Raw genomic sequence first — 26695 nt, 5'->3', positions numbered from 1 at the left:
CACCCTCAGGTGGAAAGCAGGACTTGCGGAGGGGTGAGAAGGTCAGGCTCAGCTGGAAAGCAGGACTTGCTGTTGGTAGTTCGCGCTTTCAGGACGCCACACTTTGTGCGGACGTAGCAGGCAGCTGTGGAGTGTCTGTAACGGAAGCACGTCCGGCTGAAGCGGCGGGAAAGGGGAGAAAAGGCAAGCAAAAGTGAGAGCCGGACAGAAAGACCCGCAGAACAAGCTTCGGACCACAGAGGACGCATTACAGCGACGACTGTAGCAGCCCGCGAAGTCAAGGAGCCTGAAGAGTCGTCGCTCGAAGCCCAAACGCGGACAAAGCGAGAGAAAAGGCGAGCGAAGAGGTTTAGGCGAAAAGTCTTGCAAGGTGACGAAGCTGCTACGGCGCGGGGCGTCGTGGGTGCAGTGTGCGGCAGTGAGAGGTACGAGTGTGTTGGCGAGGCAGGTGGAACCGGAAGGAAGGCGGTGGAGAGCAGCAAGTCAGCGAGAGGTCCCAAGCGGGACGAAGTTCAGCGAGACACGAGCGTACACGCAAGCCAGTTGCGCACGTTGGAGAGGCGCCTGGGGACCTGTACGCGCGAGTAGAGCGTGTTAGCGGTCGTCCAGACCCGGTAACGAGAGCGGGAAGTGAAAGAGGAACGGAAAGAGCGGACGCACTGGAGCGTGGCGTCGCTGGACGGCAAGTCCTGCTGCGAGAGTAAGCGAGCGGGGTCAGTACTGCCCTCTACACATGCTGCCCAAGCGCTGGCTCACCTGCTACTCCCGCATCCGCTCGTCGAGTTCTGGCGCGAGGAGGAGCTATCGGATTCTCGCGTCCACTTCCCGCTTGTTCCGCCGTCCAGCGAGCGCGCAGCTCTCCAGGGAGCTCACGCACTGTCCTCGCACCCGCACAATTCAGCCCGATGCCGCGTGCAAGCCGAGCGAGCGAGAGAGACGCACCTGAACGTCGAGGCCGTGCGGCTGCGGTAGGCGGCGGCAAGTCGGGCGGGCGAGGCGAGAGGAGGTCGATACAGCCGATAGCAAGGACACCGCAAGCTTAGCAAGTCCTCAGAGCGAAGCGAGGGTTGTGGAGGAGGAGAAGGAGCAAGTCGCGCGCTTCAAGCTTCTCCCACTGCTCCCTTGTGCTCGTACCGGCTTGGTACTGCTGCCAGCCACCTATCGATCTCTCCTACGCCCCCGTTACCGCTCGCAAGCGCCCCGACTCGCCGTCGCATCCTCATCGCCCAAGTTCCCATCCTCGACCCGACAACGCACACGCCGCGATGGAGGCCCTGCTACCGCCTCCAAGCGAGCTCGTAAGCGCGATACGAAGCACCTGCGCCACCATTACGGCCCAGGGCGGCATCACCGTCCGTCAGTCTCCCTCTCTCCACCTCGCAAGCCTCGGATCCGCTGACACCTGCGCAACTCGCAGATTGAACCCGCCAAAATCGACGAGTACATCCAATCAGTACCGCAGGAGGACTGGGAGCGCGAGTCTGGGCCGGAAAAGCATGGCGTGCGGTTGCCGCTCGTGTTCGACTCGGTGGAGGAGGAACTGGACGTCCTCGGGTGCGTCTTCTCGAGCTGGCCCTCGTCGTATGCGACCCGTCTGGTGTTGGCTGCGAGACAGAGACCGGGCGGGGTTCCAGAGGCGGACGCACGGGACGGATTTGGCGCCTGGAAACCATCCTCGCACAACTCAGCTGACTGTAATCTTCCAAGCAGCACCCTCGGCCTCCTCAACTTCCTCAGCGGCCACCGACACGCCCTCCACCGCCTGACCGGGCGCGGCGCATTCTCGACAATCCAGATGCTCGTTCTCTCCGCCTACATCTCTTCCTCCGACAATCCCGATTCCTCCATCCTTACAGCCCACGGCATGCGTCAAGCGACAGTCGCGCAGCTCGCAGACCTCGCTCGCATCGAGACGCACGTCGAGAAGGCGCATCCAACCCTCGGAAATGCCGTCAAGGTTGGCGAGAAGGACGACGAGGCGTTCGAGATCCTCGGGTTGCTGGCGGGCGTGCTGAACAAGACGGGCGAGATGTTGGAACGGCTAGGGAAGCGGTCCATGGGGGCATGGTTGTTGGAGAAGCTCGTCGAGGCGGAAGGAGGCGGCGCCAAGCTGGTGCACGACGTGAGTCCAGACCGTCTCGCCTGTCAGCACTTCTCCCGCGCCAGTACTGACCTCTAAGCATGGCTTGCGGTCTCCATAGCTCGCCTCGACCTTCCCCGCCTTCCGCGACGTCCACCTCGTCGACAGCCAGCCCGTCTTCATCCTGAAAAAGGCCCTCTGGCTCGTCACAGTCATTTCACTCGCCTTTCGCACACGAGAACTGTCCGATGTGCCCTTCAAGGTGCCCGACATCTCGAGCTTCCCGGTCTTTGCCGACAACGTCCTCCCGAGTGCGTTGCCGTGTCTTCACCGCCTGGTGCCCAGCATACGCTCTACTCGGTGCCTCGACTGACACAACCACTTCCTCGCAGCCCTCCTCGTTCACCACGGCATCCTCGACCTATCCGCCTCCTCCGACCCCGCCCTCCGCTCGCTCTCCCTCTCCACTCCCTCTTCACTCACCCTCTCCTCCGCCTCCGCAACCCGCCTCCGCGCCGCCTCGATCGTCGCCTGCTCAGCCATCGTCTCTCGCGCACACGAGCTCGCCACTCAGCTGGGCAAGGAGTGGCTGGCGAGTTGGACGGAGCAAGAGTTGGATGGGTGGCTGTGGAGCGAGGGGAAGCGGGCGGATTTGCGGGAGGTCGAGCGGATAGCGGAGAAGGGGACGGTGTACTACTGAGCAGGGCGCGGCGGCGTAGACTATCTTCAACGCACTGCGTTGCTCAAGGACTCGTGCAGATCTTTCTCATCTCGCTCGCCAAGGCCGCTATCCGACTCGCACGAGCTCGCAAACACGTCGCATGTAACGAGAGGCTTGCTATGCTGCGGTTTCACGAACGAGGAAGAAAAGGACGACGTTTGAACTAGGCGCACGAAAGAAAGGGAACGAGAACGCTCGAATCAAGGAAGAGGAAGACTGCAATCCGAAAGGAACGATGCGACGAGCAGAAGAGGTTGCTTTTGAGTGTACTGCGATTGCTGCGCGGTTTGAGGAGAGTAAGCGCGACGGACGGCTGACGAGCGGGAAGAAAGCGACGAACCTCCATCATGCCCTTTACGCCCTCAACCCCCCACACTCCACCAACACGACCACCACCTCAAGACTCCCACTCAATCCCACACGAGCGACCCTGAGCTCGGGTCCAAACTCGCGTTCATCCCGCCGCCGACAACCTTGGGCGGCGCGGGCTGGGGTTCCGATCCGAAGAAGTTTTGCGAGCGCGGGCGCGCGCGTTGTCGGGCGAGAGAGTCGGCGGCGAGCCTGGTGAGCGACGGGGAGAGAGCGAGCGGGTCAGCGAGCGAATCCTGCGTGCGGCAGTTCCGTTTGTGCGAGGAGATTCGTCGAGTGAGCCGTCAATCTGTCCCATTCGATCGCACCGGCGTAGCATCGCAGTCCCGAGCATCCCAGCTCCTTCACTCGCACAAAGCCGCATCAAAGTCCCGCAGAGAACGACGGAAAAGGACCGGAAACGCACCTCGCCTTCTCCTGTTCCTTCCGGTACTGTCTCAGCCTGTCCTCCTGCTCCTGCTCCTTAGCCTCCTTCGCTGCCTGCTCCTTCGACTTCTTCGCCGCGTTCTCGCGCTGCTTCTTGGTGAGCGGCGCCGCCGGGAGACCGGGGATGGTGCGCGCCGGTGCGGCCGAGAGAGGCGCCGAGGACGGGGTGGACGGTCGCGAGGGTTCTGCGCGAGCGTGCAAGCACCGTGAGCATGCCGAAAGAACAAGAAGCGAGAAAGCGGACCCACTCTTGGACGTAACGGCCTCCCACTCGCCGTCGTCGTCGTCAAAGGCGTCGGGGCGCTCCCAGCCGTCCTCGTCCTGGCCGGGGACCTTCAGGAGCGACTTGGGGTCTGCACCGGCCTTGCCGCCGACGACCTTCATGACGCGCGCGACGTGCGGCTGCGAGTCGAGCGAGTCGTCGCGCATGTCGGCGGCCGGGTCCGCTCGCGTCGCGGCAGCCTTCGCAGCGGCATGCTTCTCGGCGTCCGTCTTGGCCGGCGCCGCCTCGCTCGACGAGTTGGCGCCAGACGTCGAGACGGACGGTCCTCCCTTCGCTGCCGACTTGGCCTTCTTGCCCTTCTTCTTCGAGCCCGCGACCGACTCCTGCACGACCTCCTGTACCGCCTCGACGGCCTTCTTCACGGCGGGCGGCGGGTTGTTGACCTGCTGCTGGACGGCGGTCGACGCGGCGTGGACGACCTCGCTCGCCTTGTCGACGACGGGCTGCGCCGCGTCCTGGACCTGCTGGACAACGCCCTGCGCCTTCTTCTTCTTTGCCGCGCTCTTCTTCTTCGCAGGCTGGTGTCCACTGGCGAGCGAGGACGCTGTCGGGTGGGGCGAGTTGGCGGAGGGTTTGGACCCGATGTAGGCGACGCCGGCGACGAGGGCAGAGACGAGCGCGATCTCTGCGATTGTCGTGTACGAGATGGTGATGGATCCGGAGCTCATGGCAGCCAGCGAGCGAGCGGAGTGAGGTGGTCGAGCGACGAGGACGTGGACGACGAGGGAGAGGTCACTCGACAAGCGCAGACTGCTTCGCGCGCAGCATGGGACAGAGTACTACACTCTCACAAGTCTACTGGTGCCACTCCCGCCTTGCCCTGTGCGGTTCCCGACTTACGCTCGACTCGCTTCCTCCACTCGTCCGAACAACTCGCTGTCGACGCCTCTCTCGCTCTCCTCACGCCCTCGTCGAACAGACAGACTCGACAGACATGCCCGCAAGCTACACTTACTTCGTCTCGGGTGCGCACGCGGGTCCCACACTCGCCCGTCGCCTCGCTCGCTGACACTCTCGCTCGCTCACCCATGAACGCATCGCTCGCACTTCCACACAGGCGCGTCCCGCTCGCTCGGCCTCGGATACGTCGAAAAGCTCCTCGCCTCGTCCCCCTCCGTCAAGGTCGTCGCAGGCGTGCGCAACCCCTCCAGCGCCTCGCAACTCGGCGCCCTCGCCTCGAAGCCCGAGAACAAGGGCCGCGTGCTCGTAGTCGCGTTCGACGTCGACAGCGAGGAGAGTGTCAAGGCAGCGGCGGAGAAGCTCAAGAATGACCCGTTATTCGAGGGCGGAGTGTTGGACGCGGTCGTCGTCAACGCCGGCGTTTTCGTAGGAGGTCACAAGCCGCCCTCCGAGATGTGCGTACGCGTCCACACTCCTTAGTATCGCTCGCTGACAGCCTCGCACGCCGCAGGACCATGGACGACGTCCGCGCCAACTTCCGCACGAACGTCGAAGGCGCCATATACACGGTCCAGTACCTCCTCCCGCTCCTCGAGCGCGGCAAGGGCAGGCAGATCTTCTTCATCTCGTCCATCGTGGCGAGCTTCCAGGAGTTCTACAGCCAGATGGCCGCCGGCGTCAGCTGTGAGCCCACGCGTGTGCTCTTTCGATCCGGCGGAGGAAAGCTGATCAGGTTCGTGCCGGGGCAGACTCGATGAGCAAGGCGGCGCTCAACATGTACGGCGTCAAGCTGGCGCGCGAACTCGGTCCTGTGCGTTCCCCTCGAGCTGGACTTTGTAACGGACGGAACCCTCGGGACTGACCTTCGCACCGCGATTTTCCTCTCACTCGCCGTGGGACGCTCGCAGAAGGGCTTCACGGTTCTGCTCGTACACCCTGGGTGCGTCTGAGGCACCTCACCTCCGTCTCGTCGAAAGTAGCTCGACTGATTTCTTCGCCTGCGATTCTCTTCCCTCGCGCGCACAGCTACGTCAAATCCGACATGGTTCGTTCTCCCCCTCTCCTCCCCTCGATCTCAGCTCGTTACCAACCCCACTCTCCGCCCGCAGAACAAGTTTGACAACGGCGGCGAGATCTCGGTCGAGGAAGCAGTCACCGAAGCGTTCGTCTCCCTCCTTCTCCTCTTTCCCTGATTGCGAGGCTGACGAGCGAGATCGCGCAGTACGAACAACGTCTTCCTCCCCGCCAAGCCGGAGTGGAATGGACGGTACATCGCATACACGGGCAAGGACTTGCCCTGGTAGACTGGCACCGGGCGCCGAGCGACCGGTCCAGGCGACGTAGAGCCGCGTCTCGACACAGAAGAATGGAATGTAATAGACCAGATCAGTAGCAAGACCGAAACTCTCGCGAGATTGACGAGGAGATGCGGAACGAGAGGCGAGTTGCACGAACTGCTTGGGAGGAGAAGCGACGATGGGGGTATCTGCAACGAACGGATACATGCAGAACGAGAGGAATGGGGTATACAACGGAGGGAGAGCGCGCCCGTCACTCGACAAAGATCTCCTGGTAATGCGAGAGGATCGTCTCTATGCACTTGCACTGCCACTGCATGTCCTGCAGTCCCCCTCCTGTCGTCGCCCCATTCGCGCCGTCCGCACCACCAGGGGGCGGATACATCCCCGCCAAATGAGCCGGCGGCGCACCGAGCAGATTCGGCCCAAAGACGATCGACAAGTTCGAGACGCTCATCTGGTTGAGGTGTTCGAGCGCGGCGACTTTGTCGAGGTGGCCCATGAGGAACTTGAGCGTAGCGTAGTTCGGGTCGGGCAGGTCGTTGACGCGCTCGTGCAGGCGGATATGGCGGAGGCGGTCGTTCTCGATTTCTGCGCGGCCGGACGAGCGTGAGCGACCGAGTCTTGCACGAGAGAGAGAGAGAAGCGTATCACTCACTCGCTGCATCGATGAACTGGTGGTAGAGCTCCCATGTGAGGAGCGGTTCGGGCAACTCGCGGAACCAGAGCTTGAGGACGGCCGCAATGTCGTTGATGTCGCTCAAGTTTTCGTCGGAGAGCAAGTCGGTGCCTTCGAGGTCTGTGACGCGTGGGAAGTCATCAATCAGCGACTCGAGCTCGCCAGCTTACCGTCAGCCGACACCGCCGCCGCGACTCACCTCGATCGAGCGCAGTCTTCAACCGCTGCACCCTGCTCGTCGTCCCGCTGAGCCGGTAGATGCCCATTGAGTCGAGTCCGTGTATCTCGATCGCCTCGGCACACTTCTCGAGTATCCGCGGGACTTCGACATTGTCGCGCGCCATCTGCTCGCCGAGGTCGACGCCGAAGGTGGGCTGCGAAACCGCGGCTGCAGGGATGGAGGCGAATGACTGCGAGCCGACGTTGTTGCTCGAGGGCTGAGGTGAGAGGCTTGGTCGGGCGGGCTGGGAACAGCGAGCGTCAGCATCCCGCTCGCTCGCCGAGATGAAAGAAACGACAACCTACGAATCCCTCCTCGGCCGGCCCATCTCGCCGGGGTCCACGCTGACCCGACATCTGCCAGTTGAGCGCATACTGCTGCATGAACGTCTTGAAGTCTTCCCGCACGTCGACCGCGTCGATGACCGCCTTGATGCCCGGACCGTCCTCGATTGTGACGGGCGAGACGGTCAGGCCGTCGGTGACGAGGAGGCTTTCGAAGATGTAGGCGTAACGAGAGAGGTGGTATTGCGTACCGAGATCCAGCTCGTCGACGCTTTCCTTGAGAGACTGCGAGCGAACGACCATCAGCATGCTTGCGCGGCACGAGGTCCGATGCGCATCGCACCCTGAGTATCCGCGGCAGCTGGAGATTGAAGTACTCCTGCCTGACCGACTGCGCACCGGCGACCTGCGCACGGTACGCATCTGAACTTTGGCCCATCCGGCTCCGCACCTCCTCCTCCTGCTTGGCGATCTGCGCCGCGTTCTTCGGACCCTTGAGCTTCGACATGGCCTTGCCGAACGAGCGCCCTTTCGACTTGTCGGCGGCGGACGAGCCGGAGTGCGGGACTGACGACGGCGTGACCACCTCGCCCTGCTTGAGGACGAGCAGCCGCTCGAGTTCTTCGGCGGCCGAGTCGAAGCGGATGCGGGCCTGCGCAGACAATCGTCAGCTCGCGTTGAGCGTCGACGACCTCGCTACGCACCTTGTCGACCAGACTCTCCTGCTCCTGCAGCCCCTTCTCAAGCCTCGCGCCGAGCTCCTTCGTCGCCTTCCGACTCTTGTCGACCTCCTTGCCGACCGTCGCAAGCTCGTCGCTCATCTCGTTCAGCTGCGACGCAAACTTGAGCCGGTTGTCGCCGAGGAGCTCGTGCGTGCGGAGAATCGAGATCCACGAGTTGACGTAGGAGCTGCGCGGGTCGGCAGGTCAGCCTGATATGTGAGCGCAGGGGAAGCGATGGACGCACCCAGCCTTGCCGTCGCCAACACTGTAGCTCTCGATGCTCGACTTGGCGAGCTTGGCCATTTGCCGCGCATACTCCTCCTCGATCTGCGCCCGCTTCTTAAGAAAGTTGGACGCTTCCTGCGAGGGCAAAGTGTGTGAGCGAGCACAGTGCGGCGAGGAAAGCTTGACGCACTCGACATGACGCCATGCTCTGCTTCATCCGCTCGAGGAGCAGAGGCGTGCCGCACTGTGCGCGGTCAAGAAAAGCGAGTAGCGGTCAGCGATTGGAGTAGACGACCGCATGAAAGCGATTTCGAACGCACGTCCATGTCGCACAGCGCCCTCAACACGCCCTCGTCAAACCCAGTCGGCACGAGATCCTCCTGCTGTTCCTGCGTCGGCGCGACACTCAACTGCCCGAGCTCACTGTACCCTCCACCTGCAACAGTCGCCAAGCTCGGTCTGCGAGTGTCCATCCCAGTTGAGGGCCGTTCGGGCTGCGCACCCGCTTGGTCGCCCATGATTCCCCTTCCCAACCCTAGTCCTTTTCCTCGTCGTTCAAAATCGTTTTCAGGTAGTCGTGAGGATGACGAGGTAGGCGAGACAGCGCGAACCGGACCGAATGGGTCGTAGGAGACGGATCCGGACGGGGCGTTGGAGCTGGACTGGCTCGGGTTTGGCGAGGGATCAACCGTGCCTGCCAGGCTTCGCTGAGGCATTGCAGGCGAGGTGCCGTTCTGGTCGTAGGAGTAAGATGAGCCGGTCACGCCGCCTGCGCTGTTGTTCGAGGGCGAGCGGGAGAGGGACGAGGAGGAAGGCGTCTTGTGCAGACCGGGTGCGGCGAGGTGTGAACGCGACAGCGACGATGGCGTCGGAGGGTCGCGATTCAGAGCGTACGAGGATGACGACGGGTGATGAGGCGGAGGAGGAAAAGGCATGGAGAAAGTCGGGATGTCGAAGGAAGTCCCCCCGGCGTTCGAGTCGATGCTTTGCTGGCGAGACGTAGGGAGAGGGTACTGTGCCGGATCAATCTCGCGCTGCGGAAGCGGAGTCGACGAGGGTGGCGGGCCGGGAAAGTACTGCTGGTACGCGATCTGCGACGGCGAGAGCGACTCTTGCTCCTCGTCGTCCTCGCCAATATGGTCGCTTGTCTGTCGCCCCGTCATACCACCTCGCGAGCCTTGCGCTGGACCGGGAAAGACGAGCCCAGATCCGCTCGCGCCTGGCAGTGCGCCGTTCGCCGAGCTGAACGACTGGTTGCGCGAGCTGGTCGGCGAGTACGGGTCTTGCGCATTCGCCCCCGACTGCGAAGAGCCGGAAGGCCGTCGAGCATCGGCGGGGAGGTTCGAAGACGAGCGCGAGCGCCCGGAAGAGAAGGAGGTTCGTGAAGGCGGGTCAGGAAAAGGGTTCGACATGGCGGCGCAGCGGGTCTGGCGAGGCGTCTAGGCAGGCGAGATGTATCGGACTGCGTGGTAGATTGTCAGTAATCGCAGATTTCTGGCGATCCCATTGCTGCGAGTCGAGGAGACGCTGGGAGGTGAGGAACAGGTGTCGCTTCTTCCGGCGGCGCCAGGACATCTTGGCGACGTCGATACAGCCCTCTTGTACATCGCCTATGCTCGCCGCATGCCCCGGACGACCTGCTCCACTCGATCCAGCCACGCCAGACGACGAGGCCCAAGAACCGCTCCCGCCAGGATGCTCGCCAGCCAGTCTGATCAAACGAGTTCGCGTCCAACGCACCTCTGAGCTCACTTTCCCTTCCTCATAAGCCGTCCCGCCAGGGATTGGCCGTCTCGAGGGTCGGCCGTGTGGGGAGGAGAGAACAGGTAATGTCGGAGACGGCGGCGCGCGTTGGGAGGTTTGTACGGCACGCCAAGCAATCTCTGCGAGTCCAGTTAAGCAATCTGCAAGCCAAACAGCCCCAGCGAGCGGTGTGAGGGCGTGTGCAGTCGTCAAGAGGCGCGATGGTCTCGAACGGGTCAATTGAGGCTCCCGCTCCTGGAGAGATCGCTATCTGGCGAGGCAGGCGGCATTGCACGGTTGCTATAGAGCCCTTACGCTGTCCAGTCGCCCGAAAGAAGCGGGTCGAGGGGTTGAACTCGCCGCGGTCGGGTCGCGGTTCGCTCGTCTCGCTCTGCTACAACTCGACGCACGCACAAGATGGCAAAAGGTGCGTTTGGTAGGCTGCAGTATCGCTCTCTGGATCGCGCTGACCGCCTGCCCCGCCACCCCGTTCTCACGCGACTCTCCCACACCCTCTCTCCGTCATCCGACCGCTCAACTTGATCCGTCTCTCGCTGGCTCTGGCTGCGGACAGTCCCACGCTCGTTCCGCCTGCTGGAGGAGCTCGAGAAGGGCGAGAAGGGTATCGGCGACGGGACGTGCTCGTACGGCTTGCAGGACGGCGAGGAGATGTCGATGGAGAAGTGGAACGGGACCATCATCGGGCCGGGACACGTGAGTCGTCAGTGTTTCTCTCTGTGACAGTGCTGCATCATGGCGAAGAGTAGACGGGACCAGGAGCGGGCACTTGTTCGATTTCGAGTCCCTCCTCGACTCCGCTGTCTCCCTGCTCCGTGCGACTGACACTCTAGCACCCGCAGACCGTCCACGAGAACCGCATCTACTCGCTCTCGATCCGCTGCGGCCCGCAGTATCCCGACGTCCCGCCCGAAATCACCTTCCTCACGCGTATCAACCTCCCCTGCGTCGACCAGAGTACCGGCAAGGTGCGGCGCCGTATCACTGCACCTCCTCGCTTGTCTCGCGGGTTCGGACTTGCGAGGTTGCTATAGTTCGCGAGGCGGAGCAGAATTGATCGTCTCTCCCTTTCCCGCAGGTCTCGCCCAATAAGCTCGGCGTCCTGGCGAACTGGAAGCACCAGTACACGCTCGAGACGGTGCTGGTAGAGCTGAGGCGGTGAGTCGTCGCGCAGGCTCAGATGCGTGGTCGGCACGACTCGCCGGCCAGCCTTTTGGAAGGCACCCGCAAGACACGCTGACACACCCGTCTCTGCGCAGGGACATGGCGACACCGCAGAACCGCAAGCTCAACCAACCAGCCGAAGGCACGACTTTCTGAGCCCGCCCCGCATCGCTCCGCCTTTCGCTCCTTTCCATCACGCATCTCTCCCGCGGGTTTTCGTCTTCTGGTCTGTTCGCCGCCATCCTCCTCGCTTTTTGATGTCGGCTTTGTGCATCCGGCTGCTGCTGCAACTCATGGACCTTCAAATCGAGCCACTCTGCCAGAGAAAGCTGTTCTCGTTCGGCTGACGAAGAACAGGCTCGCGTCGCAGTCTCGCAATCTCGCACAAAGTTCTCGCGGCAGCTCAAGAGACCCTTCGCACGCTACACCACCGCCCTGCTATGTCCACAGATTCCGCGCGGTCCACCAAACCGTCTCCTTCTCCCTCACCTTCCTGACAAACTTCAGCACGAGCGCATCACGCTTCTTCTTGTCCCCGCCCGTGAGGTCGTCAATAAAGAGTCCCATCTCGGACTCGAGCCAACGCGGTCTGAGGGAGAAGAGCTCGGCGAAACGTGCGGCGGGGTCGGGGGAGAGGGAGGAGGGTGGGAGGTATTGGATTGTTGAGATGGGGGGAGGGCGGTGGAGGTGGATGCCCTGCGGCAGTAGGGTCAGTAAGAACGCAAGGAGAAGGTATTGGAGCGCGACGCACTGCCAGCAGCGACAGCTCGCAGAGAGGCGCGAATCCTCCGGCCAGGTCTTTCCACTTCGCGACGAACGGGTCGAGCGGTTGTTGCCCGAACTGCGCAACCAGCAAGTCAGCGATCATCCAGCTCAAAGGTGAGAGACGCTCCGAACGCACGCCTCCTTCCGCCAGCAAGACCACCCCAAGCTCCTTGACCAGTTTCGCCGCATCCAACTTCCACCTCTTCCGTCCGCCCTCGACCTCATCGCCATACCACGCGAGAACCTGCCTCGCAACCTCGTCGTTCCCGCAATCGACCGCGTCCATCGAGTCGAGCAAATCCTGCTCTTCCGCTTCGGTCCAGACTGCGCCGTCAACAAAGGGCTTGACATCCTTCGCCTTGCCCTTGTCTTTCTTCTTCGTCGCGCCGTTCGAGTGTGCAAGTGCAGGCGGAAGCGGAAGAGACGAGAGAATGGACGGGAGGATTTGGGCGAGGAACGACGGCGGGAGGGGCCGGAGGCAACCGTCGAGCGTGACCACTCGCTTGCGGGAAAGCGCGCCGCGAATCTCGGCGTCGGAAGCGGGGATGTGAGAGCGGAGAGAGTCGAACGTCGGGTGCTGCGCAGGCGAGAACAGGTCTTTCGAGTCAGCCAGCGAGAGAAACAGGAGAAGGGTTCGAAACGCACCGACGCATGCGCTTTCTCCTCCTCCGCCGAGTCGCCCGAGAACTCTGCACCCTTGAGCAAGCCATCGAGCTTTTCCACCCTCGCGACTGTCGGGACAACCTCGAGCGTCTCGTGCAAGACCGCCTCGATCTCGATAGCGTCCGTCCTGGCCTTCTTGCGCGCCGGCTCGCCGTTCGCGTTGTCCTCCCCGACCTCCATCGTCCCGTCCAGCGCGCCATCCCCGCCCACGAACCACTTCCTCCGCCCTTTGCCCTCCCCACGCCCGCTGGCGCAAATGCACAACGAATTCGAGTTCTGCACGCCGCGAATCGAGTACGTCTGCGTGGCAGTGACGAGTACAGCCGAGTCGGACGGGTCGCCGCGGATCTCGAGCGGTGCGAGGAGGTTGTCGGGTGAGGTCGAGGAGAGTTGCTTGAGGAGGGCGGGAGGGAGCGCGAGGAGTTGGTACGAAGCTGTGCCTGTCGAGGCAGCGTCGGCTGACTTGTCGGCAAACTCTACGAGCCGTTCAGCCATGTCCAGCGCGAAGCAGCGAAGTGTCGAAGGCGAAGAAGGAGGGACGCGACGACGAGGCGACCCGACGCGAGCAATTCTTGCGATGAAGAGTTGAGGGAGTCGCAGGTTCAGCGACGACGAGTACAAGCTTGGAAGAGGCCAGACGAGACAGACGAAGAGAGAAAAGCAGAAGTGGCACGGCTGAACGCTCCTTTGCAGACGAGAACGACCCTCTTCGCTCGCCAGACGGAGGTAACGACGAAAACAGCAATGAATGGCACGCATACGGCCCTCGAATGGTCAGAGTACGACGCGGAAGCCCGAAGGTAAGTCCTCAGGCGGGCAACATTTCTCCCTCCTCGGCCTTTCCCTCCTTCGCCTCCTTCTCCCGCTCCTTCAATCCCCAGTTCTCCTCATCCGTCTCAGTCGCGAGCGCGATATCGTTCATGAAGAGCGAGATGACGAGTCCGGCGCACGTGATGCCGAGGCAGAACCACCAGATTGTGCGAGTCGAGTCGGCGAAGGCGGCTTTGACGGACGTGCGGATCGGTTCGGGGCTGCCCGATCATATCGGTCAGTACACGATGGTTTGAGAAGAGGTCCACTCGACTCACAGACCCTTGATGAGCGGGATAGCTGCAAACGCCGCATCTCCGCGTCCGCCAAACTGCGATGCGAACTCCCTCGGCAGCTTCTTCGCCAGCTGGTTTTGGAGGATTGTCGAGCCAACAGTGATGCCAAAGACTTGACCCAGTGAGCGGATGAAGCCGAAGAAGGCCATCTGTGGGAGGGCGAGGTGAGTTTGCGAAGGTTGCGCGGAGAGAGTGGAACGCACGGCGAGCGGCTGCTGCTGGACGGGGATTGGTGCGAGCACAGGGAAGTTGAGGCCCGCGTAGAGTGCGCCAAAACCAATGCCAAGAAGGATGGGGCTGGGAGGAGAGCTCAGTCAGCGCAAGTTCCACCGCAGAGGGCAAGGAAGCAAGACTCACAATCCAGCCCACATGCCCGTCTTCGAGTCCCACTTGAGGAGCGTCATCAAGCCGAAGCCGATCACGATGAGGCACCAGGCGACGACGTTCTGCGCCTTGTACTTGCCGAGGACCGTGACGGACGCGCCGGTGAGGATGGCAAAGGGTGCGATCGTGCTGCAAGGGGCAGCGTCGTCAGGATCGCACAAGGGACCGTCACGAGGTGTGGTTCTCTCACAAGCAGAGTGGGAAGAGGTCAATGCCGGCGCGGATTGGCGACGCGGTTTTGGCGGCCTGAAAGTACGAAGTTGGGTAGAAGTAGCTGCGCAGAGCCCTCGGGAGTCAGTGCAAGCCCAACCGTGAGCGAACTTGATTGCTTACATGACGGCAAGAACGGCAACGCTGTGCAGGAAGCAGGTAACGTAGCCGACAAGCGCCGTTGGGTGCGTGAGGATCTCAAAGGGCACGGTTGGGTACTTGACGACGGAGCGTTCGAGCGCAAGGAAGACGCCAAGTCCGACGATGCCGAGGATGAGTGGGACGAGGACGTGGTAAGACGACCAGGCGTAGGCTGAACCGCCCCAGGTCAAGCCGAGGATGAGCGCGGTCGCGCCCGCAACGAAGACGACGTTTCTGTCGAGTCCAGAGCATCAGCACCGTCCTACTGGCTGTGTGGACTACGCTAGCGAGCGTACGCGTAGTCCATTCTTTCGAGCTTCTCCTTGAGCGTCGTCTGCGGCGCCTTGATGTTCAGGAAGACGACGACGAGCGCAAGCGCGAGGCCGGTGAAGGGCAGATTGACTGTGTATCAAGGGAATCAGTAGCTCCCAACGAGATGAGACGAGGGAAGGACAGCGCACGGTAGAAAAGCCACCTCCAAGCTCCGGCGGTCGCGAGTCCTCCGCCGATGGGAGGTCCAGCGACACTCGCAATAGCCCAGACGGCGCCGAGGATGCCCATGTAGGCTCCGCGTTCGGCGAGAGGGACGAGGTCGATGACGATGATCTCGGACTGCGGGCGTACGAGGGAAGTCAGCCGAGTTCAGGTGGGCGGAGAGGAAGAAGTCGACGGACCATGGTCAAGATCGCGCCTCCGCCGATGCCTTGGACGGAGCGACCAGCAATCGCCATCGCCATCGACTGCGCACCGCCGGTCAAGGCGCTCCCAAGCGCGAAGATCAAGAGAGCGGCGACAAGAACGGGTCGGCGTCCAAAGATGTTGGCGAGGCCGCCGGCTGCAGGACTCGAGTCATTAACTGTCAGGAGTCGAAAGCGACAGCGAGGCGAGGCGCACTCCATGGGATGAGGGCGGTCGAGGTGAGCGCGTCTACGAAAGCGACCAAGGTCAGTGCCCGCTTGTCGAGCGTGCTCAACGCCGTGCTCAACACTCACATGCCGAGCCAATCCATGAGTAATCGGCGCTCTTGAAATCGTGGGCCACTGCAGACTGAACGTTAGTACAGAACCAAGAGGAAGTGGGCGGAAAGAGAAGGAGGCGCACTGTCGGGCAGGATGGTGGAGACGGACGTCACATCGAGAGCGCTCAAGAACAGCTGTCGTGAGAGAAGTCGCTGTCAGCCGCGCAAAGCGCACGAACGAGCGAAGTCCGCACGCACCGAGAAGCAGAGCGCGACAAACACCATCCAGAAAGCGAGCGGCTTCTTCGCCTTTGGGCTCGAAGGCGAGTTGGCTTGGTCATCTGTGGACGTCGGCGAGTTCTGGCCAGTCGAGGCAGTCTGGCTGAGCCGCGACGAAGCGACGGGAAGGTGTTCGTTGGCGATCGAGGTTGGCGAGTCGAGCGAGGCAGCAGAGGTCATCGCGGGCAGTGTGCGTGAGCAGCAGAGATGGGAAAGAGTACAGAGAGCAAGTCGTGCATGACCACGGGAAAGACCTCGCTGGGAAGATGAGCGGGAGAGATGCGCGGCGTTCGGGAACAAGAGAAACTTCCGTCGATCGCTGACCAACGTTGCGAGGCCGACCCTGGGCGCATCGCTCGATCTCAAGAGTGTGCGCGTGAAACAGCAGCTGGGCGGACACCGGGCATGCGGAGCGAGAGACGGAGGAACGGCGAGCGAGCGAAGCGGGAGAGAGGAGCGTCCTCTCGATGACAAGTACATCTACAACAGGGTCGAAGCAACGAAAGAAACGAATGCAGAAAGGGTATGCGTCCTGCGCGAGCCGCCTGGGGTATCCTCCACCGCCTCAACACGAAACCACCGACGACGGATCCTCTCCTCGCCCGCCCAATATGCGCCTACTTGGGCGGCAGGCGGTCAAAGATGCTGGGCTGGTCGGGCTGCTCAACCTTCTCGCTCTGCACCTTGCGCTTGACGCTGTCCATGATGTCCGAGACGGCGGATCGGTCGAGGTCGTCGCGGGCCTTCATGAGCTGCTCGGTAAAGGCGAGGTTCGGGCCGTACTTTTTGCGGAATGGCCAGTACTGCGCGAGAGGCGAGAGGTCAGCGGAGAAGAAAGGAAGAGATGGACGGCGCACGCACGTCGAGGAAGACCATCATCTTGCTCGCGCTCATCAGGGTGAGGACGCTCTCCAGGACGTCAAAGTAGCTGACGAGCTCCTGCTTCGGCTTGTACTGGAGGAAGAAGCCGAACGCGAGGTCGATGTCGCTGCGCATGCGCTCGCACGCCTGCGGGACGCGAATCTTGCCCGCGCGGCGGATCGCGGTGAGGTACGTGATGAGGAACGTGTCGAGGATGTCTTCGATGAGGAGGTCGAACAGGTTCGGGTTTAGGTGCGCCTGGTAGTCGTCAACCATGTAGTCCTTGAGCGTCTCGACGATCTGCTGCATCGGGTCCGACCCGTCCTGCTGCGCCGTGTACCAGCTCGCCTGGAAGAGGACCTTGGTCGCCGGTCGCAAGTCGTGAAAGACGATGTCGATGAGGACTTGCACGCAACGCTTGGCGACGTCGAGATACCCGTCCATCGCGTCGTTCAGCTTGTCCGCGATCGCCGTCTTGTACTTGGCGCTGACGAGTGGCTCGAGGCGGTTGTTGAGCGCCTCGGTAAAGTCGGCCGACTTGATTTGGTCGTTCGCGAGCGCCATGACATACTCGGCGAGTCCGCCAGGGACATCGTCGGTGCCCTTCTCGGACGCGTTGACGTGCCGGCGGTACTCCTGGTCGATGAGCTTGAGCCACTGCGCCTGCACGCCGCGCATGACCCGGTTCGCCTCGTCGACGACGCGCGAGAGGACCGAGGCCTGGTTCGAGTCGAGCGCGAGGTCGACCTGCTGGTTGAGCATTTGGAAGAGGATGACGGCGCCTTGCATGCCGTAGTAGCCGTCTGGATCCACCTCGGGCGCCTGCTCGCGGGAGACAAAGTCCGACACCTCGGTCTTCATGAGGTTGGCCGTCCACTCGTCCATCTTCTTCGTGATGACAGCGAAATAGTCGTCGATGAGGCGCGACTCGTTGCCGTCGAGCAGGACCGGCTTGAGCCAGTCAGGGTCGACGCCGAGCTCCTTAGTCATCGTCTTGTGATACTCCTTCGTGAACTGGGAGAGGCGGAGGAGCGTCGCGGCATCGGGACCCGACTTGACGTATGTCGCGAGAAAGTCGTAGAGCGCCTTGTGGTAGCCTTTGACGCTGCGAGGTGACATGGTCAGCGAGGCATGGGCTTTGGACGGACGGAACGGAGCGCACTAGACCTGCTCGATCTGCGGAAAGAAGACGGGTCAGCGGATCCCTCGGTACAGGTGGACGAGAGGCACGCACCTTCCAGTCGTCGGGGAACTTGTCGACGAGCGCGTCCCGCACCGTCAAGACATCCTCGTAGATCCACTCGAGCTCCTCGACCCACCGGACGCCGTCCTCGCCCGCCCGCCTGAAGCTCTTCTCGACGTTCGTCCTGCACCCCTCACGGATCGCATCGAGGACCTTGCTTCGGTAGTGCTTGATCGTCCGCGCATCCGCCTGCAAGCTTCTGAACCTGCTCGCAACATCGACGTTTCCCGCCTTTTTCACCATCCGGATCGCAATCGCCTTCTGATCCCGCGCACCCTCGAGCTCGGCGATCTTGCACAGCTTTACAGCGACCGCTGCGTTGCCGTTCCGCGCGAGCTCGAGCAACTCCCGCGCGAGGTGGAAGTAGTGCGCCTCGAACGCCTCCATCGTCTCGCCTAGTCGCTCAAAGTACCGCTCGAGCGTCTCGCGCGTCGTCGAGCCGCTCGCGAGCTGTTGAGAGGCCGGTGCGGATGGGTCGGGCGACGCGACTGTCGAAGGTGCAGCGCTAGACGCCGCCCGTTTCGCCTGCGCGAGCGTCTCGTTTCGAAACGTCTCGAGCTCGGTCAAGTGGTAGTGAATCGGGAGGAGGTTTGGCGACGGTCCGAGTGGGTCGGATCGGTCGGCGGAGAGCAGGTCGGACAGGTGCGAGAGGCGCGAGTACATGGAACGGAGCGACTCGATCATCTCGAGCGTCTGCGTCAGCCGTCGGTGGACAATCGAGACCTGTGACGGTATCAGTGTCAGCCAGGCTCTTCTACGGATACTCGTCACGGTCCGTTCTATCCAGTCGCTCCTGAGGCAGCACACGAGAGCGCCGACTGACCTCGACGAGCTTCCCGAAGCCGTCAATCTGCCCGCGCGGGTCTCCCATCTGGTGCTCGACCTCCCTGACCTGCTCCTTGAGCGACTCTGTCGCGTTCTTGGCATCCCTCAGCCCTGCAAGTCCCTCCTTGACGAGGTCGACCTGTTCCTTTGCGCGCTGCGAGAGGGTCTGCTGGAGCTGCGTGCGCTCCTTCTGGATTCGCTGGCGGAGCAAAGGGATACGTGTGAGTGTTGGCGGAGTCGACAGGTGCTGCAGGACGCGCTCCGAGGTCAGCTGTGCGCGTGCGATGAGGGCGAGGTGGGGAGACGCACCTCTGCGATGGCAGAAGCCGCTGTTGGCTGGTGCGGAAGGATGGCAGCAGCCATCTCGAGTCTAGGACACCACGGAGCACCCAGACCAGGCCGTCCAACGAGTTGGAGCCGACACGCAGCGAGAGGTTCGCGAGAGAGATGAGGTTGGCTCCGTCCGCACACTCGCTCTCGCTGGACTCGTCCAACGCTAAGCTTGCATGCTGTAAACGCGCTCGCTAGACCCGCACGCAACCTGCACACGCCCGCCGCGACGCCAACGGGGACTGAGCTCCCCGCCGTCGATGTCACTCCTCGTCCTCCGCACGCACGCACACCGCCAGACCACGCTCAGACTCGCACACAGGACCGTCTTCCACTCGCTCGCACCGACACCCGCATCCATGGCGAGCGCCGCGTCCTCCTCGCTCCGACAGCGCAACCCCGCCTCGTCCGCATCGTCGTCGCGCGACTTGCACCTTCACTCGCACGGCAGCGGGGATCACGGGCACTCGCATGGACACTCGCACGGGCACGGACACGGCGGCCACTCGCACGGAATCGAAGAGACGCAGCAGCTCTCGTCCGCCTTTGCCTCCCTTCGCAACCCCTCGCAACTCGACCCCGGCTCGCGCATCACGCTCGTCGGACTCGTCGCCAACGTCGGGTTGACGGCGCTCAAGGGCGTCGCGGGGTATGTCCTCGCGAGTTCCGCCCTGCTGGCCGACGCGGCACACTCGGGGAGCGACTTGATTGCGGACGTCGTTACGCTTGCGAGCTACAGGATCGGGCGGTGGGAGCCGAGTGCTAGGTACCCGTACGGATACGGCAGTGAGTGCACGCTTCTTCACTGCGGTCTCGTCTCTCCCGCTGACTAGGACTGTGCGCAGAGTTTGAATCTCTCGGCTCGCTCGTCGTCTCCTTCCTTCTCTTTGCGACAGCAGCCGGCATAGGTGAGTCTGACATCCCTCGCACTGCCTCCCAGCGCTAACGACGACCCGCGCGCGCAGGCCTGCACTCGTACCACCACCTCCTCCTGTCTCTCGCCACGATTCCCTCGATCCCTCCCGACCTCCTCGCCTCACTCGACTTCCTCCCTCACGGCCACGTCCACGGCCCCGAAGCCTCCTCTCACACCGACAGCCCCTCGTCAGACGGGATCGTCGACGCCCGAGCTATGTACTTCGCCGCCGCCTCGATCGTGATCAAAGAGTGGCTCTACCGGGCCACGCTCAAAGTCGCGCGTCAACAACACTCGAACGTGTTGCTCGCGAACGCGTACCACCACCGCTCTGATTCGCTCGGGTCTCTCGTGGCGCTGATCGCGATTGGCGCAGCGCGGGTTGGGTACCCAATGCTTGACCCGCTTGGAGGGCTGATCGTGAGTGGGATGATTGCGAAGCAGGGATGGGATGTAGGGAAGGAAGCGTTGGGTGGGTTGGTGGACCAGGTGACGGATGAGAAAGTCGAGCCGAGCGTTTACGAGGCGATCCGCGGACTGAGTGCGCACAGTGCGGATATCGAGGCGTGGAAGGACCAGAGGGTTAAGAAGGGAGGGATCTTGCCCTCCTCCTCCGCCTCCGCCTCATCCGCCGATGCAATCCTCCACCCCGAGCCTTGCTCCCCCTCCCCCTCCTCCGAAGAACGCGGCACCCTCCCAATCCTCTCAATCCCCTCAATCCGGCTCTTCGCCTCAGGTCCCTCACTCCTTCTCGACATCGAGCTGGTCCTTCCCTCGTCCTTGACTCTGCGCGAGGCGAATCAGATTGAGCGCAGTGTGGCGGGGAGGGTGAGGGAGGTGGTGGGGGAGGAGAGGGTGAGGGAGGTTGTGGTGCGGTTGAAGGCGGAGGAGGAGGGGGAGCATGAGCACGCGCATGAACATGAGCACGAGGGTGGGGAGCGGGAAGAGGCGGGAGGGAAGAAGGAGGAGTAGATGTGCGCAACGAGGTAGAAACGCATGCCTTTTGTTGCCGTTCCTCTCGCTTCCCCTCGCATCAGTTCGGTCGGGGAGAGTGTCCATTACGCTTAGAGGAATGAGGCTATGGAACGTGAGCAGAACGACGGCGCTATCTTCTAGTGGTACCCGCCTTGCGGAGGTTGTTGTTGAGCTGCACAACACGGGAACTGTCAGTTCCGCCTGCTTGACTAGCACAGCCGAGCAACTCCCTGCTAGAGGGAGGACTTGGCTCGACGAGCGGACGAGAGCTCACGATACCCCATCCCCTGCTGCGGCACATACCCACCCATCGGAACCTGTCCCCCTCCATACCCTCCTCCGCCGTACCCCGGTGCTCCTCCCATCTGTCCAGGCCCGTAGAAGCCGCCTGGTTGAGGGGCTACGGGTGGCGCGGGACCGGATTGAGAGGCTTCCCATTCTGCGCGATCCCAAGCGTCAGCGAGGAAGGAGGGGAGGGTGCGAGAGAGAGGGAGGGAGGACGAACGGCAGGTCGAGCAGTGGTAGATGTGGGACGAGCCGAGGGGGATCAAGGGGACGAAGCAGCTGCGCGCGCGCAATGGCAAGGCGTCAGATCTCACCGGTACGACCAAGGGCGAGGTCAGCGGTACTGACAAGGTGAAGCAGTTCCGCTCTTTCGTTGGGAAAACCTGTAGGAGATTGGCGGTTTAGCGAGTCGAGGAGGAAGCGAGCGGAACGGGGAGAGCGAGTTGTCGCACCGTGCCGTTATGGCACCTGCACCCGCCCAACCGCTCAACAATCGTCAGCGAATCCTTGCTAGTCCTCGTGACCCTCGGTACGGTGCGCACCTTGGGCAGATGTGCGCCTGTCCGCTTTCCTGCGAGAGTTGGCGGTCGCACCCGCAGGTGAAGATGAGGGGGATGAAGTCGCACATCGGGCACTGCGCTGGGTGTTTCTCGAGGTGCTGCGGTGTCGAGAGGGCTGTGAGGGCCGCGGGAATGGGAGGGCGAGTTTGGAGATTCGCAATCGAGGAGGCGGCGAGATGACGAAGGGGTCCGACGATGGCGCAAGTTGAGCGGGTACGACGAGTGCAGACAGTCAGCAGGACTCGCTAGAGGGCATGTCAGGTGAGCCGCACGCACCTTTTCGCCAAGCGAGAGCGAGAGGAGGTGCCGTCCGAGAGGTCGGTCAACTGAGCGAGGCGGGAGGTTGCGGGGTGGTGTGAGGACACTTGCGGCTGAGTTGTAGGCAGTCCCTAGCAGCTGGCAATCCAGTAAACCGCTTGTCAGCCGTGTGAGCGAGTTGCGAGCGGTGTCCGAGACGAGCGAGTCGTTCTCGGCGATGAGGACGGCGTGCGATGCGGGGCGGCCCGACGACGAGCGAGCGAAGGCAGCATCGTATCCAGCTGTAATCAGTGCAGTACTATCACTACAACGCCAAGGTAACCCTTACACGGCGACAGAACGAGAGCCGCCGCGCGAGACCACGCTGTTGCCAAGCATCGCACCGCCCACCGAGTCGCTCGCTCTCCCTCTCTGTCTCCTAGTACACTCGAACAGACTCGCAGTTGAATGGTCGACCCCCTCACCGACGTACCCGACGAGCCAGACGATAGTGGCCAATCCCCCGCCCATCCTCACCCTTCCGCGCCAAGCCTCGACGCCCACCATGCCACGCACGCATCGCACGCCCAGCTGAATCCCGAACAGCTCAGGCAACGCCTCATCAAGTCTATCGCACCCGCCACTGCTCACTCCGGCGACGATGCGACGCCGCACCACCCTCATACGTTGCGCCCGACCTCGTCGCTGCCCAACCTGGCACGCGGCCACGCGGGAGGGAGCGAGTCGCCCGCCCACCTCGACGACGACGCGATCGAAAAGGTGCACCGCACAAACACCCAGGTCAACCTCGTCCGTCCCGACTTGGCACCCTCCTCCCGCCGCTCGACCTTCTTCCCGCCCATTCACGACGCCGACAACGACGCCACCGCCGCCCCCGTTCCTCCACCCCGGCCTCCCTTGCTCGCACCGAAGAAGCCCCTCGGCAAGAACCCCTCCTTCCGCCAATGCCTCCTCAACGTCCTGCGCTACTCGCTCCTCAACGCCCTCCTCGTCTTTGTCCCCGTCGCATGGGCCATGGGGCTCTCGCACCAAAGCGCGACAGTCACGTTCATCATGAGCTTCTTTGCCATTGTTCCGCTCGCGGCGCTGCTTGGCTTTGCGACGGAGGAACTGGCGCTAAGGGTTGGAGATGCGTTTGGGGGGTTGTTAAACGCGACGTTTGGGTGCGTCGGCGACCCCTCTCTCCTTCAAAATCCCTTTGAGCTGACCCCGCCCCCACCGCACCAGCAACGCCGTCGAGCTAATCATCGGTGCGTCCCTTCTCCTCCAGCCTTTCGCAACTGCACTTCGAAACTCACCTCTCGCTAATGCCACTCGCAGCCATCCTCGCCCTTGTCAAAGGCGAACTCGACGTCGTCCGCTCCTCGATGCTCGGGAGTATCCTGTCGAATTGTTTGTTGGTGGCCGGAGGGGCGTTCTTTGTCGGTGGAATCCGGTGCGTGCGCGTTGTCTTTCGAAAGCGGCGGGAAAGCTTGACAAGAAACGGGCGCACGCAGGTTCTACGAGCAATCCTACTCGCTCCGTGCCGCCCAAACAAACATCAACCTCCTCGGTCCGTCCTTTCCTCTCCCCCTCCCCCTCCCCCCTCTCTCTGACTAACCGAACGAAACGCCTACAGCCATCGCCGTAACAGCTATCGTGATTCCCGTCGGTTTCCACGCGTTCATCAGCGCCGAAGGGACTCAGACGGAGGATTTGACGGACGAGAGTGTGTTGAGGCTCTCGAGGGGGCTGGCGTTCATCTTGCTCGCCGTCTACGGTGCGTGCGCATGCACCGTCCCGTCCCCTTATCTTCCTTAGCGAACGAAGCGAGACTGACTTCTCCCCCTCCCTCCCTCGCCCGCTCTCGCTCACGCTTCGCAGCCTGCTACCTAATCTTCCAGCTCTACACCCACTCCTGGCTCTACGTCCCGCGCCCCACTCCCTCTCCTCGGCACCCAATAACCGCCGCGCAACTCCTCCTCTACGCCGATGGTCCGCAACCGCCGACGGAGGGGAAAGTGTTTAGGATCCCGAGTTTGCCGAGTTGGGGTGGGAGTTCGAGTTCGGGGAGTAGTAGTGCTGGAGGGGCGGAGAGTTTGAGGGTTAGGAGTCGGAGTGTTTCGGCTACGGAGGAGGCGGGACTAGTGCAGGCGGGAGAGTCGACTCGCCCTCCGCTCTCACCGACGACTCTCCACCCTACCACGACCTCCGCGACGCCCATCAGCCCCGAGGTCGACCTCGAGAAGCAGGATCATCCGGCCGAGGGAGTCGAAGCCGAGCACGAAGAACCGAAGTTGAGCGTTTGGTTCGCGCTGGGATTGTTGGTTGTCGTGACGGGCTTGACCGTGCGTTCCTGCTTTCTTTCGTCTCCTCGCGTCTCGCCAAGTGCGTTGAGGGACTGAGATTTGGCTTGTGTGCGCGCAGGGCGTGACGGCCGAGTTCCTCGTTAGTTCCATCGATGGGTTGACGGCGACGGGCAACGTCAGCAAGGAATTTGTCGCGTGCGTTGTCAGCTTTCACTTTGTCTGTCGTGCGCCTTCTCCGCTGCACTTGCTGCGGCGAGAGACGCTCCGACCGACACTTCGAATGCTGACCTTCGCAACCTCCCGTTCCGCTCACTTCGCGCAGCCTCATCCTCCTGCCCGTCGTCGGCAACGCCGCAGAACACGTCACGGCCCTGGTCGTCGCGCGCAAAAACAAGCTCGACCTCTCTCTCGCCGTCGCAGTCGGCTCGTCCCTCCAAATCGCCCTCTTCGTCATCCCGGTTCTGGTCCTGCTCGCTTGGTGTATTGGACAACCGCTCGATTTGGAGTTTGATAGCTTCGAGACGCTGTTGGTGTTCTTGACGGTTTGCGTCGTCAACTGGGGTGCGTTCTCGCTCTTCCACTCCTCCTCCGAGCGACACTGACCATCTTGAGCGCAGCCATTGCCGACGCCCGCACGAACTGGATGGAAGGTGCGGGACTGATGTTCGTCTACATCATCATCGCCACTTGCGTCTGGTTCTGTGCGTTGTACCGCTTTCGCGTCCTCTTTCGCGGGACGAGAACGAGCTGACGAGGGCTTGCTCCGCTCGCAGACCCCGGCTCAGCTCCTTCGTCGCCTGCTTAACCTGGACCCCCTCGCCTTGTGACTAGCTCCTCCGCGCCTCGAAATTCGTGCGAAACCATGTACCACTCTTCTGTACTCGTAGGACTCTCGTCTCCCGCTTCTCTCGACTGCAGCGTCTCGAATCACTTGCACTAGAGAGACCCGCCCGTTCTACTGAGGAACCATCCACTCCGGCCTCCACCCAACCTCGACTTCGACGACCCAATTCTCCCTCTCCCACCTCTCCTCGACGATCCTCACAAACGCATCCCACCCCTCCTTCTCCTCGACGGCCCTCTGCGCGTCGGGCGGACGAGCAGCGAGTTCGATGGGGAAGAACCACTCGCCGTAGACTTCCCAGCCGAGTGAGAGGGCACAGGACGCTTGCATCACGAGTTTCGTGAGCTCGCGGTGGCGGAAGAGGTGGTAGTAGCGGTTGAAGGTGGCCGGTGCGGGTGCGGGTGCGGCGGGTGTCGAGTCGGTGGAAGGAGATTCGGTCGTTGCTGCTGTCGAAGATTCGCCCTCGCCTTCGGCTCCCGGCTTCCGCCGCGCCCGCTTCTTCGGCGCCTTCTCCGTTTTCTGCTTCGCCTCCTGTCTCTCCCACGGCACGAACACATCCCTCCCCTTCTCTTCAAACTCATCCTCCTCCTCTCCATCCGGGCCAGCGACAGGTACCGCACCCTTCTTCCCTCCCGTCGTCCTTCGCGCTGAGCGATCACCACCAAAAATCGTGAGGTCTTGTTCGAGTGACCAGACGACGATGAGGAGTTTGGAGACGCGGTAGGGCGGGTCGAAGGTGGAGGGTGGAGAGGAGGGGAGGACGGACAGGATCATTTGCTGCACGGGAAGTAGCGGATTAGTCGCGACAATGAAGGCGGTGCAAGAAGCAGCGCACTTTGACGGCCTCAATCCGCCGCGCGTGAGTCGCAAAGTGGTGGATTGTCGCGATCGAGATGGCGTGGTCCTGCGCGAAGTTTCGATGAGCTTGCTGTGGACAGTGAGGACAGTGAAGCACTCACAAATGCCCCTCTCCGCCAGCACCGCAAGTCGACGCAGTCTCCCCTAACGACTTCGTGCCCCTTCCCCTTCGCAATCCCCAGCAAGCCGCTCGACATGTCAAACCCGATAGGCAGCATGTCTCCCACTGGCACGCGCTTCGCCTCCTCCGCTCGCTCATCGTGGGTAGCCTTGCCTTTGCCCTTGCCCTTGCCGCCGCTCTGCCGCCCCGAGCCTTCCGCGTCCTTGCCTTCCCATCGCAACACGCTTCGACAGCCTAGGTATTTCCCATTCCCTGTTCCCGCGTCAAGGACAAGACTTCCCTGCACGTCGTTCAAGCCTGATCAGCCGGCGAAAGAGGGGTAACAAGAGAGGAAGCGGACGCACCGGTTCAAGCGAGTCGAGGAAGCGCTCGACGAACGGCCACCGCGTGTGTCGCGTCCGAGAGAAGTCGGCTGCGATTTCTTCGTAGACGGCATGGACGTGCGCGGATTCGAACGAGAGGGCTGAGGGTGTAATGGACATTGGATTCGATGAGGATCAGAGAAGGGGAGAGGGACGGAGGAGAGCGGCGCGGGAAGGAGTGCGGCTTGAGTGAGGTGGTCTATAGCGGTCTTTTAGCAGCCTGGTGGTCCCAACCGCTCAGTCAAGCGAGCGCAAGCGTGTTGTCGAGGTCGAAAGAGCGCTCAATACAAACTTTGTATTCGTTCGCCTCCACTTTTGTATTCCACGCTTC

General features: G+C 62.4%; 12 protein-coding genes across 12 annotated transcripts; 5 read left to right on the top strand and 7 right to left on the bottom strand.

Moving 5' to 3' along the window:
- Positions 1 to 1265: 1265 nt before the first annotated feature.
- Positions 1266 to 2780, top strand: RHTO_04248 (DUF2419 family protein; the record flags this gene model as incomplete). Its single annotated transcript, XM_016417916.1, has 5 exons — positions 1266 to 1352; positions 1418 to 1554; positions 1711 to 2122; positions 2202 to 2391; positions 2473 to 2780. 5 exons carry the CDS (start codon positions 1266 to 1268, stop codon positions 2778 to 2780), a joined length of 1134 nt encoding a protein of 377 aa, XP_016270832.1.
- Positions 2781 to 3211: 431 nt separating this feature from the next.
- RHTO_04247 (uncharacterized protein) lies at positions 3212 to 4547 on the bottom strand (the record flags this gene model as incomplete). The annotated part of the gene is made up of 3 exons (XM_016417915.1): positions 3212 to 3362; positions 3577 to 3781; positions 3845 to 4547. The coding sequence occupies 3 exons, from the start codon at positions 4545 to 4547 to the stop codon at positions 3212 to 3214; spliced, it is 1059 nt and encodes a 352-aa protein (XP_016270831.1).
- A 266-nt stretch (positions 4548 to 4813) lies between these two features.
- RHTO_04246 (short-chain dehydrogenase/reductase SDR family protein) lies at positions 4814 to 6083 on the top strand (the record flags this gene model as incomplete). Its single annotated transcript, XM_016417914.1, has 8 exons — positions 4814 to 4844; positions 4937 to 5234; positions 5291 to 5463; positions 5529 to 5590; positions 5688 to 5719; positions 5806 to 5824; positions 5889 to 5941; positions 6002 to 6083. The coding sequence occupies 8 exons, from the start codon at positions 4814 to 4816 to the stop codon at positions 6081 to 6083; spliced, it is 750 nt and encodes a 249-aa protein (XP_016270830.1).
- Positions 6084 to 6330: 247 nt separating this feature from the next.
- On the bottom strand, positions 6331 to 9619 carry RHTO_04245 (Rho GTPase-activating protein; the record flags this gene model as incomplete). The annotated part of the gene is made up of 9 exons (XM_016417913.1): positions 6331 to 6668; positions 6736 to 6876; positions 6956 to 7220; positions 7282 to 7545; positions 7604 to 7912; positions 7965 to 8169; positions 8227 to 8342; positions 8398 to 8451; positions 8528 to 9619. 9 exons carry the CDS (start codon positions 9617 to 9619, stop codon positions 6331 to 6333), a joined length of 2784 nt encoding a protein of 927 aa, XP_016270829.1.
- Positions 9620 to 10367: 748 nt separating this feature from the next.
- RHTO_04244 (ubiquitin-conjugating enzyme E2 variant) lies at positions 10368 to 11288 on the top strand (the record flags this gene model as incomplete). Its single annotated transcript, XM_016417912.1, has 5 exons — positions 10368 to 10377; positions 10525 to 10664; positions 10811 to 10936; positions 11047 to 11126; positions 11228 to 11288. 5 exons carry the CDS (start codon positions 10368 to 10370, stop codon positions 11286 to 11288), a joined length of 417 nt encoding a protein of 138 aa, XP_016270828.1.
- Positions 11289 to 11570: 282 nt separating this feature from the next.
- On the bottom strand, positions 11571 to 13055 carry RHTO_04243 (sister chromatid cohesion protein; the record flags this gene model as incomplete). The annotated part of the gene is made up of 4 exons (XM_016417911.1): positions 11571 to 11828; positions 11884 to 11973; positions 12034 to 12474; positions 12543 to 13055. The coding sequence occupies 4 exons, from the start codon at positions 13053 to 13055 to the stop codon at positions 11571 to 11573; spliced, it is 1302 nt and encodes a 433-aa protein (XP_016270827.1).
- Positions 13056 to 13368: 313 nt separating this feature from the next.
- RHTO_04242 (MFS multidrug transporter) lies at positions 13369 to 15818 on the bottom strand (the record flags this gene model as incomplete). The annotated part of the gene is made up of 13 exons (XM_016417910.1): positions 13369 to 13591; positions 13649 to 13815; positions 13870 to 13963; positions 14024 to 14179; positions 14241 to 14324; positions 14384 to 14635; positions 14698 to 14803; positions 14863 to 15013; positions 15076 to 15236; positions 15296 to 15328; positions 15394 to 15441; positions 15503 to 15554; positions 15618 to 15818. 13 exons carry the CDS (start codon positions 15816 to 15818, stop codon positions 13369 to 13371), a joined length of 1728 nt encoding a protein of 575 aa, XP_016270826.1.
- A 437-nt stretch (positions 15819 to 16255) lies between these two features.
- On the bottom strand, positions 16256 to 18930 carry RHTO_04241 (exocyst complex component sec6; the record flags this gene model as incomplete). The annotated part of the gene is made up of 6 exons (XM_016417909.1): positions 16256 to 16441; positions 16500 to 17604; positions 17662 to 17675; positions 17734 to 18465; positions 18566 to 18814; positions 18877 to 18930. 6 exons carry the CDS (start codon positions 18928 to 18930, stop codon positions 16256 to 16258), a joined length of 2340 nt encoding a protein of 779 aa, XP_016270825.1.
- Positions 18931 to 19157: 227 nt separating this feature from the next.
- On the top strand, positions 19158 to 20785 carry RHTO_04240 (protein of cation efflux protein family, iron transporter; the record flags this gene model as incomplete). Its single annotated transcript, XM_016417908.1, has 3 exons — positions 19158 to 19683; positions 19743 to 19805; positions 19863 to 20785. The coding sequence occupies 3 exons, from the start codon at positions 19158 to 19160 to the stop codon at positions 20783 to 20785; spliced, it is 1512 nt and encodes a 503-aa protein (XP_016270824.1).
- Positions 20786 to 20925: 140 nt separating this feature from the next.
- RHTO_04239 (uncharacterized protein) lies at positions 20926 to 21701 on the bottom strand (the record flags this gene model as incomplete). The annotated part of the gene is made up of 6 exons (XM_016417907.1): positions 20926 to 20960; positions 21063 to 21227; positions 21294 to 21352; positions 21422 to 21456; positions 21526 to 21541; positions 21616 to 21701. 6 exons carry the CDS (start codon positions 21699 to 21701, stop codon positions 20926 to 20928), a joined length of 396 nt encoding a protein of 131 aa, XP_016270823.1.
- A 637-nt stretch (positions 21702 to 22338) lies between these two features.
- Positions 22339 to 24984, top strand: RHTO_04238 (calcium ion transporter; the record flags this gene model as incomplete). Its single annotated transcript, XM_016417906.1, has 10 exons — positions 22339 to 23054; positions 23119 to 23141; positions 23212 to 23326; positions 23388 to 23443; positions 23510 to 23650; positions 23755 to 24218; positions 24298 to 24374; positions 24502 to 24740; positions 24797 to 24880; positions 24953 to 24984. 10 exons carry the CDS (start codon positions 22339 to 22341, stop codon positions 24982 to 24984), a joined length of 1947 nt encoding a protein of 648 aa, XP_016270822.1.
- Positions 24985 to 25134: 150 nt separating this feature from the next.
- On the bottom strand, positions 25135 to 26484 carry RHTO_04237 (alkylated DNA repair protein alkB-like protein; the record flags this gene model as incomplete). Its single annotated transcript, XM_016417905.1, has 4 exons — positions 25135 to 25800; positions 25859 to 25927; positions 25983 to 26282; positions 26347 to 26484. 4 exons carry the CDS (start codon positions 26482 to 26484, stop codon positions 25135 to 25137), a joined length of 1173 nt encoding a protein of 390 aa, XP_016270821.1.
- Positions 26485 to 26695: the final 211 nt, after the last annotated feature.

Source organism: Rhodotorula toruloides (genome assembly GCF_000320785.1).
Source record: "Rhodotorula toruloides NP11 unplaced genomic scaffold Scaffold26, whole genome shotgun sequence".
Lineage (NCBI taxonomy): Eukaryota > Fungi > Basidiomycota > Microbotryomycetes > Sporidiobolales > Sporidiobolaceae > Rhodotorula > Rhodotorula toruloides.
The sequence above is the reverse complement of the archived record's forward strand: the minus strand, read 5'-3'. Positions and strand labels throughout refer to the sequence as shown.